Source organism: Tachysurus fulvidraco, chromosome 3, assembly GCF_022655615.1.
Source record: "Tachysurus fulvidraco isolate hzauxx_2018 chromosome 3, HZAU_PFXX_2.0, whole genome shotgun sequence".
Lineage (NCBI taxonomy): Eukaryota > Metazoa > Chordata > Actinopteri > Siluriformes > Bagridae > Tachysurus > Tachysurus fulvidraco.
This window is the reverse complement of record NC_062520.1, coordinates 30,008,891-30,018,714: the sequence shown is the minus strand read 5'-3', so window position 1 is coordinate 30,018,714 and position 9,824 is coordinate 30,008,891. Positions and strand designations below refer to the sequence as shown.

The 9,824-nt window shown below is 36.4% G+C and overlaps 3 protein-coding genes across 4 annotated transcripts in view; all 3 read right to left on the bottom strand.

Annotated features, from left to right (window-relative positions):
- Nucleotides 1–619: 619 nt before the first annotated feature.
- tmem14cb (transmembrane protein 14Cb) lies at nt 620–2,653 on the bottom strand. Its single transcript, XM_027155878.2, has 4 exons — nt 2,437–2,653; nt 1,551–1,652; nt 1,092–1,179; nt 620–956 (listed from the first exon to the last, which is right to left on the bottom strand). Exons 1-4 carry the CDS (start codon nt 2,510–2,512, stop codon nt 896–898), a joined length of 327 nt encoding a protein of 108 aa, XP_027011679.1. The 5' UTR covers nt 2,513–2,653; the 3' UTR covers nt 620–895.
- Nucleotides 2,654–4,656: 2,003 nt separating this feature from the next.
- The window catches only part of pak1ip1 (PAK1 interacting protein 1), a 7,385-nt gene continuing 2,217 nt past the window's right edge, over nt 4,657–9,824 (bottom strand). Inside the window, exons 4-10 of the mRNA XM_027148068.2 lie at nt 9,790–9,824; nt 9,646–9,698; nt 9,403–9,548; nt 6,483–6,580; nt 6,120–6,216; nt 5,105–5,225; nt 4,657–4,996 (exon numbers count right to left, since the gene is read on the bottom strand). The exon at nt 9,790–9,824 is cut by the window's right edge and continues 40 nt beyond it. Coding sequence (XP_027003869.1) covers nt 4,869–4,996; nt 5,105–5,225; nt 6,120–6,216; nt 6,483–6,580; nt 9,403–9,548; nt 9,646–9,698; nt 9,790–9,824 — 678 coding nt within the window. The 3' untranslated portion in view covers nt 4,657–4,868. The remainder of the gene's footprint in view (nt 4,997–5,104; nt 5,226–6,119; nt 6,217–6,482; nt 6,581–9,402; nt 9,549–9,645; nt 9,699–9,789) is intronic.
- The window catches only part of arf2b (ADP-ribosylation factor 2b), a 27,552-nt gene continuing 25,963 nt past the window's right edge, over nt 8,236–9,824 (bottom strand). For both annotated transcript variants that reach the window (XR_007140108.1, XR_007140109.1), the window contains exon 8: nt 8,236–8,265. The gene's annotated coding sequence lies outside the window, so the exon portion shown is untranslated. The remainder of the gene's footprint in view (nt 8,266–9,824) is intronic.

Sequence of the window (9,824 nt, the reverse complement as noted above, 5' to 3'; positions counted from 1 at the left end):
ATATTCACTTAGAAATGAAGAGCAAGGAGAAGAATAAGCTGTCAGTGAACTTAGGAATGATCTTGCTAGAAGGTTTAATATTTCTAAGATAAGTAAGGAATCGAACATATGGTCACATGGTCGTGTGATGAATAAATGTCAAATCTTATCACCGAAAAGGAATATTAAAAGATTATTTCCATTAAAAGGACACCACAAATGTTTTGTTCCAACGTATAATAATAATAATAATAATAATAATAATAATAATAATAATAATAATAAATTCCACACCAATGACTCGTGATTTAAGTTATTTTACAAAAACAAAGTTAAGGGGTCTACATAAAAAAGTTGAAAAAGTTTTTAAAAGGTACTATTTATGGTTACTATTAAGGTACTAAAATTGTTGTATTGATTTTATCATCATCACTCACCTGTACGGTGTCCTTGAGTGCCCTGAAAGACACCTTTAAATAAAATTTATTATTATTATTAAATGATGTGTTATCATTATTAGCATAATTGCAATTATTTTTGCTTAGAAACAGAAATGTTAGGTTTGTAATTACCTAGCAAAATAGGAATAAAACAGTAACGATAAACAAGACAACAAATAAAAGTCACACTGCATTAAAAATAAGGTAAAAAAAGAACAGTTTGTTTTTAATGACACTCGAGCATGTAAAGAATTCCCATTTAAAGGAAAACATTAGAAAGGTTTGATATAAAATGTTTAATTTGCCTGGGTCTAATTTATATTTCTTTTTTTTTAAACATTTAAAAAATATTTTAAACAACACAATATCTTAGAAAAATGGCATAATTTATTACAATTGTTGACAAACATGGTGTAGAGAACAATGAGTTGTTCGGTGATCCACAATTCTTTTTTCTTTCCGCTCTCCTTACTCGTTCATGAGTTTTTGTTGCGTGGCCACAGGAACCTCAGGACTAATCTCAAGACCATGAATAAACTGTGAAGAGGGAGAATATGAAAATACAGCACGACATCAAACGTTTGTTTACGTACAAAACGATTATGTAATGAGAGTGCTGCTTTCTGCTCGTTCCCTCTTAACGTAGGATTAAGCAGTGGAACTGTGAATTACCTTGCTCCTGTTATCAACCCAGCTGGCATTATTTTCCATGAGCTCAGAAATCTTACTCCCATCAGAACTGCCAGTGTTCCGTACGTCCCTAGTGGTAAAAACACACAAGTACACCAGATAAAAAGAACGTAAAGCTGAGCAATGCAACTGATTCACTTATTTTATAGCAGACACATCTGTAGTTAGTTCACAAAATTAACAAAAAAAAAAAAAAACATTATTATAAATAAACATTATACAGCTGGTATTGTTACTGAGAAAACGGTTACAAATCATTAATACCACTGAAATATAAACATCTGCTTACAGAGAACTTCATCTGTACATCAACAACTACAGTTTTTAATCTGTTTATGCACAGTAAAAGTGTCTGTACAAGTATTGAAAAAAATTGCTATAGAAACAATAAAATGTCCAATTTGATTTAGGAATTCACCCGATCAATTAGCTGGACCTTACCAAATGAAAGCCAGATGTTTTTCGGATTCTTAGACAACTGGAAAGAACCAATCGCTGACAAAACCCCAAAGACCATTCCACCTACCAGTGACATGATACTACCTGGGAAAAAGAGAGAGAAAAACAAACAAACATCAGCTTTACTGACTGTTCAACTAGATAGCAGCAGCACAATGAAAGCAGTACATGTCATTCACAAGAAATTTTTTTTTCTTTTCGGATCGTTCTGTCTCTTTCTAGCGTAGCTGTTTATTTCCAGATCACCGCACATCCTGAAGTGTTTTATTTCACTTATACATCAGCAAAGAATACTATCGAGATACACGATTCAGGAAGGTTTTCTCTCAAGATGTAGGTCTGCATTGTTTGTTCACGTGCGGACATGTTTATGTTACGTTTAGTTAGAAGGAAGGAGTCTCCAGTGTCAGCGCTTTGGTAACACCTTTATAATAAGAGCTCGCAAATTTCCTGGCTTTCTCTGGAACATGACAAACTGGGGGATTTTATTTTTTTTTAATTAAAATTTTTTTTTGCTTCTACTGAAAAAGAAAAAACAAGGAGATGAATACCATGAATATATATATATATTTTTTTACATTTACTACTGTGATTAAACGCGTCAGAAAACATCACGTGATATGCAAATGAGCATAACGACTGATGAATATGCTAATTAAACGTCGGGGTCATCTGATCACTTCTAGAACCTTCTCTACTTTCACCTGATAAATTGTTTGCCTCAGTGAACAGTAGCTGGGAAAAGAGAGAAAACGTCTATTTAATATTCAAATCATTCTTACAGTAAGCACGAATAAATATTAATGGCTGCTGGTTAACTTTTAGGTAGTTAGTTAAGTAGGTAGTTAAGTAGTTAATGGAACATTACCTGCTTTTATGAACCCAATAATGCCTCCTGTTGCTATCAGTGCAGCAAAACAATACCCGAGCCAATCTACAGACATGCTAAATGCTAAAAATATGAATTAAATCTATATTAAAACAAGCTATGGCGCACTTAGTGCTAACTTAAAAACAGCACGCTTTGTATTAGTGTACAGGTAAACGTCAAAAGTACCCGGATGAACTCGGAGGACTCCATTATAAGAAGGAGAGAGAGGACATTTCAAAATAAAAGCATGAATACTGTATTGTTAAATATAGCTTACATATCTAACTAGGTTTTAAAAAAAATGTGAATCGTTTGTTATTAAATTAAATTCATTAAATTCAACAATGTCGCTTGATTTTCAATTCTGTTTTGTTAGAAAGTGTTGAATGAATGTTTTCTATAGCAGTAGCTGTGACAGAAGCGCAGCTGCGAACAACAGGTTTATTTTAGAGGTACAACAGACAGAGACATTTCCTCCTCAATAATAAAACGAAAAGGTGGAATAATAAACAAAAGGCACTTTTCTCTCAGGACTTTTCCCTGAAAACGCTAACATCCGGTCCAGAATACATGTTTTTGTTCACGTGGCCATCCTGTCAATCATTACATAGACACGCCCTCACACCTCTTCACTCCACATCATGCTAACATGCTAATAATCCAGCAACAATCAATATGGACCAGATTTTGCATGTTTATAGTGTCTGTTATATAGTGTGCTTGCATGTATCAAGTTGATCTTTGATATATATTTTATCAAAATTATCTATCTATAGAGAGATCTTTTTCTGCTCCATCTACAGTGCATAACCTAATAAAGAACTAATCTTTACTAGGGTTAAAAATCTTATACAACTTTAATGCACTCATTCCATAATAACAGCTCGGTCACAGTGGTGTGGCAGCTACATTTACAGCATTTGACAGATGCTCTTATCCAGAGCGACTTACAGTTGTGTTGTAAAAAATCTTAGTAGAAATAATTAAAATATTATTCCTTACAATACTATAACCAAAGTAAAGTATTAGGCCTTGCAAAATATTACAATTGCTGTCATAAGACATATATAAGGTGATGTTGTAGGCCAAAGATGTTTATTGCAACCAGATTCGGGGCTGTCAGGCCTAGTCAGTCTGAGCACATTTGTAATAACAACTTGTTATGTAGAAGGGAAAAGACCATGGTTCCCAGACCTTGTCCATAGCAATAACATGTTATGTAGAATGAAAAAAAAACAGTGGTCCACAGACTTAGGCCCTGAAAAATAAGGGGAGGAAAATCCATAAATGGGCATGTGGTGCTCATAAACTTGTTGTGCAGACTGAAGAAGGCCCAGGTGTTTAGTCTGAGGTCATGAAAAATAAGGGGAGGAAAATCCATAAATGGGCATATGGGTGAAAGGTAATGGGAAATAAGGGGAAATTGGGTCAGTGTATTCAGAAAACATAGGAGGTAATGCCGGTAAATAAGGTGATATGGCACCTGGGTTCCTAGGAGCACCAGGGTATATATTGAGAAGATATCTGAGGGTTTTTTTGGTTCTTCGGGGTTGAAGGTGTGTGCGTGCGTGTGGGGGCGCGCGCGCCCGTGTCCGCGGGTCAAGGTGGGTGGTTTTTATTTTTTGCAAGGACGTCGCGAGAGTTCTTGTTTTTCTTGATTGATTTTGCATGACAAGTTGTCTCATTTATACAGTTGAGCAAATGAGGGTAAGGGGCCCAGAAGTGACTGCTTGGTGGCATTGGGATTTGAACTCACAACCTTCCGATCAGTAGTCCAACACTTTAACCACCAAGCTTCCACATCCCCCTGCTAAGCACTCACACTGTGTTAATTTTTCTGCAAGTAAATGTAAGCCTTAAAAGTAAATTCTGCAAGTTTTTATCCTTCACGGAAAGCTTCTCCGGTATCAGTTATTTGAAAATCCAAAGCCACTTCTGATTAGCCTCCATGCAGTGCCGTTTGCAGCGTTTTCCTTCAGCTACTTAGCACGTGGTACCGTTCGGTGATGTCCGCAGGGGAAATCAGCTATTTCGTTTGCGAGTGCTTTTGTCTCAGCACGGTGCAAGGATTATCATACATAACTTTTATGTACATTTACGTCCTATATTGTTCATTTTTAACCACTATGCTTGTGCATCTGTTCTAGCCTGTTTGAACATAATTCCATACAAGGACAGAGATTTATATGGTAAAATAATGACAATTACAACAGCTTATAAATTCACGTTTCAACATTTCGTGTTATGTAGCATATTTGTTTTGAAGATACACTTGAGGAAATGTACAATGAGATAAAATTTTTTCCACACACAAGCAGGTCGAAACTTTATACTTTTTAAAATGTACAAAGCTTCCTTCATTACCAATGCAATTCAGAAGAAGGAAAAAGAAATAACATCATGAATCCTGCATTCACATGAAACATTTCTCATTGCATTTTCTGCTTTTTCTTCTTTTTTCCTTGTCTTTTGGATGGTGCGTCTTCTTCAACAACCACCTCCTCCTTGTGGATCCTTACTCTCTTGGTTCTGGGTGGCAGTAGAGCTTCCTTATCAGCTGGTAAACAAACAAAAAAATGAACATAAATCATTCATAGCACGATGGATGGAAATGAAACTATGGTTTATATGGCAGTAGTATTTTATTCCAGGTGTTCAAGCGTACATTGAGACATCGCAGGCTGCGTGTCCGACTTTTCTTCCTTTGGGCTGCTTCTCCATACAGACAGACAGGTGAGTCGGGCAGTGGTGTTCACCTGTCCTAGCAGACGCACTGCTTCGTGCTTCTGAAGGTACATTAATAAAGATACGTTAAAACGTCTTTATATTTTGCTGCGATAATAATATGGGATGTTTAAAAAAAAAAAAAAAAAAAAAAAGCATTCAGGATGTTTCCATAGTATTTAATATAGAAAATTAAGCATAAGTTGTTACTACAAAAACTACATAAAGTTTTTTTCCCTCCAACGCCGACTTGGAATTCAGCTCCATAATATCTAATGCAAACTTTTAACCTGAAATCCTTCTTTGCAAACTCCAATAAAATAGAATTCCTTTCTTGGGGTAAGTGACACTACACTTCCTACCTAACTTACCTTCCTTCTTTGGGTGACACCAAAAATGTTCCTATTTGGCATTAAGTACAAACGAACAATAAACAGGATGGTTAAGTTTAACAGGAGCTTTAAGTAAGGAAGTAAATTTAAGTAAATAAGTGTTAGCGACTTTTGCTCTTTAATACACATTAAGGACATAAAAGTATGCAAGTAATATGAGTAAAAGATGTTCGGAAGTAATTAAAGTATTAAGTAAGTAATTAAGTAGGATAAAGAAGCAAATAAAGTAAAATAGTGAGTAAATATAAGTAAATAAAGTGAGATAATCATCAAGTCAAGTAATTAGTACAACAAAAGTAAGTAAAGTAAAGTAAGGTAATAAGTAGGGTTAGGTAGTAATGAAGTTAAATAAATAAAGTTAGGTAAGGGAAAAATACAAAGTAAGGTAGTTTGTAAATAAGTAAGACAAAGTAAGTAAAGTTAGGTACACAAAGTAAGATAAGGCAGTAAATAATAAAGTTAGTAAATTAACTAAGTACATAAGGTAAGGTAAGTAAAATAAGTAAGGGAGTTGAGTAAAAAGAAGTTCAGAACAATAACGTGTCCACAGAGATGCTTTCGGACCTCTGCACTGAAGTCCCACAGCTTGATGAATCCGTCATTAGATGCAGTGACCAACACACACAAGTCATTCATCTCAAAGCTGTCCAGTGCTTTTACCCTACAAACATACAAATCAGTAACATCATGAGAGCAAGAATAATTAAATCATTAATCTCATACATGCTCGTTCTCGTATGGGAAACGCTCCACAGACCGAAATAAAGACGTAACTTAAAGTTTTCGTAAGGAAGCATATATTTCCTTCGCTGCTGAACAGTTAAATGATCGATTCCAACGTGTCCTCTCATGACATACGTGTAACTTGACATTTAAAGTAAAAATTCTCCTACAAAGCAGGATTTAAGCATGTTAAGCGAAACACACCTGTTGTCATGAGCTTTGAACTCACAGATGCACTTTTCAGAGGTGAGGTCATACACCTGAACATGTTCATCATCTCCTGCCACGGCCAGCAGCGTGTTCTGCAATGGGATGATGTTATAATCCATTATAACAAATAACACACACAAACAAATAAATACACACAGAAATACATAATACGTTAACTAAAGTAAGACGTATCCCTGTGTGAAGTAAGATATCCTTTAAAGTATGATATACAGTAAGGTAGGGTATGCTTTAAGAAAAATAAAGTTTACACTAAGTAAAATAAGATATACAGTAAGTAAGGGATATTCTAAGAAAATTAAAGGTGGGGTCTCCGTTGTTTGAGAAATGCTTCAGTTTGTCGGGACGACAAACTAAACAAAAATCAAAACTAACGCGTAGCCAATGAGCAGAAAGAGGCGTGACTTGTCAATATGGGCGGAGATAGTGTTCAGTGCGCATGTGTGACATTAGCAGAAAGTGGTTTTAACACTGACATGGAGGATAAAAACAAAGAAAGCGAAGAAAGGCTTACGCTAAGGCAAGAAGTAGGACGTGTTAATATAGGATCAGCTTTCCAGCGCTGGAGAGAACTGAAGGAGCAGGAAGTTGGCCACATATTCACAGGTTGGAGTTTCCCGAGTCAATAACTCCTGAGCTAAACGCTGTTACTACACAAATAACACCTCTTTTCTATCGTAGTAATGTAGAGAGGCAGCTACAACTGCGTTTTGTGTAGTAACAGCGTTTAGCTCAGGAGTTATCGACTCGGGAAACTCCGACCTGTGAATATGTGGATGACTTTACTTAAGACGCCGAGGCGCTTTTTTCCTTCTCAATAGGTGAGTAACGTTGGTTTTGCTTTGTTACACAGAACTAATATATGCCTTTGTCCTTTACATGATTATGCTTGTGTGGCAATTTTGCTTGTTTGTTTATCTGCAATCGTATTGTTCTTCCCTTCAGCTATGATAAAGACACATTTCTTTCCAGTAGTTGCCTGGGTTACGTATGTATGTGTGGGCGGAGCTATACATAAAGGGGTGGGACCCATTTGGGTTAGGGGGCGTGTTTGTTTTCGTGATTTCAAATGTCGACATTGGCTTTCAAAAATCGGAGACCCTGCCTTTAAGGTATACAGTAAGCAAAGGAAAATATGCTCCAAGTAAGTTTTACACTGCGTAAAATAAAATATACAGTAAGTAGGTTAAAGGTTAAGAAAAAAAGGTATATAGTAAATACTAAGATATACAGTAAATAAATTAAGTAAAGTAAGGTATATATGTATGACGTTAAGTAAATAATAAATAAAGTACTGTCGATATACTGTAAATAAGAACATATGCATGCAAACAAATAAAGTAAGTCGGGCAATAAATAACTACACGTGACATCACGTGACATGACCAGAATACCCGTGAGGAAGTTCCCCTCATTGTTCTGAGTGTTTGGATATGTCACATGTCCATGTTGTAAAAAGGTTTTTGATTTTGCATATTTTGGGGGCGGGGCTGCGGCACAACCGAAGGGCCAGTCGGTACACCAATTTAAAATCATGTATGCTATGCAAGATAATAAATAAAGTAACTGGGGAAGTTATGGCCTAATGGTTAGAGAGTCTGACTCGTAACCCTAAGGTCACCTCACGATTGAGGTGCCCTTGAGCAAGGCACTGAACCCCCCCCCAACTGCTCCCCGGCTGCCGCAGCATAAATGGCTGCCCACTGCTCCGAGTCTGTGTTCACTGCTGTGTGTGTGTTCACTGCTGTGTGTGTGTGCACTTTGGATGGGTTAAACACAGAGAACGAATTCTGAGTATGGGTCACCGTACTTAGCCATATGTCACGTCACTCACTTTAAGTAATATAAAGAACTAGATCGTACATTTCCTAAAGAAAATGTGAATGGTGCTTGCACGTGGCAAGTTCCCCTCATCGTGTTGAGTGTTTTGGTATGTCACATGTCCATGTTGTGCTAAATTTTGATTTTCATATGACATCACGTGACATGACCAGAATACCCGTGAGGAAGTTCCCCTCATTGTTCTGAGTGTTTTGATATGTCACATGTCCATGTTGTAAAAAGGTTTTAGATTTTGCATATTTTGGGGGCGGGGCTACGGCACAACCGAAACGCCAGTCGGTACACCAATTTAAACCTTTGTTCAGAGTATCACCCTAAAGGAGCTTGCCGAGTTATAAACCTCCAAAGTTTATACTGGGAGTCTATGGGGGGAAAAAGGCCACTTTGAGACCCGGTACCGGAAGTAACAAATAAGCGTACTCGGAACGCTTAGAAAAGTAATAACACACCTCTCTTCAATGAGCCGGACAATTTGACACCTCATTCATGGGTCTAGGACAAAAGCTGCGGGACAAGTTACGCTCCGAAGTTTTGTCCGGAAGAGTATGCAGGATAGTAAGAATGCTTTGCAAGCACCATTAATTAGAGTTAAGTACAGATTAATTACATTGGGAGTAAAGTTAACTAGGGCAGTAAGGAAAGCAAATTAAGTATTGTAGCTATATAGTTAATCAAGTAGAATAGTAGGATAGTAAATAGTTTCTGATAGTAAGTCGACGATGTTAAGTAGGTACATTAGCGCTTAAGTAATTTGCACTTAGCAATTTAAGTAATACTTAAATAATGTCCGATAAGTAGTGACTATTTAATTAAGATTTCTTTAGTATAAAAGTAAGTAAAGTAAGTCAATACAGCAAGTAAGGTATTCAGTACATCATGTATAGTAAGTTCAGTACATAAGTAAAGTAAAATAAGTATGTAAGTGAAGTTAGTAAGGTTCTTAAGAAAATAACTAAGGTAAATAAGATGGTATGTATTATAATATAAACAAAATCATTTTAAATTGAAGTGGAAAAAAAAAAGTAAATAAAATCAACAGTAACCTAAAACAAACCTTTATGAATCTGACAGACGAAATCCTCTTCCTGTAGCTGAAGGTGCCGATGACGCTGGCAGACTCCAGGTCGTAGACATCCAATTTCTCATTTACGGCTACAACATACTTATCTCCTGCTGGTGACCACTGCACGATCTGTGCGTCTTTACGAAGGACAAGACGACAAACTCATTTCGAGATACATGTACAATGCATGAAGAAAAGAAAAAAAAAAACCTGATCAAGATTTCAAAAGCTTACTTTGTTTAATGTTCTTGGTAAAAGCTGCCCTTCCCTCAATAAGATTCCATGTTCTAGATTAAAAAACAAAGAAAGAAAAGAAATTCACACGACACATTTAATGCAAAAAACGAAACACAATTACGGGTTCGATGGTAACTTTACCTCAGCTTCTTGTCCGTTCCAACAGACAGTGCGAG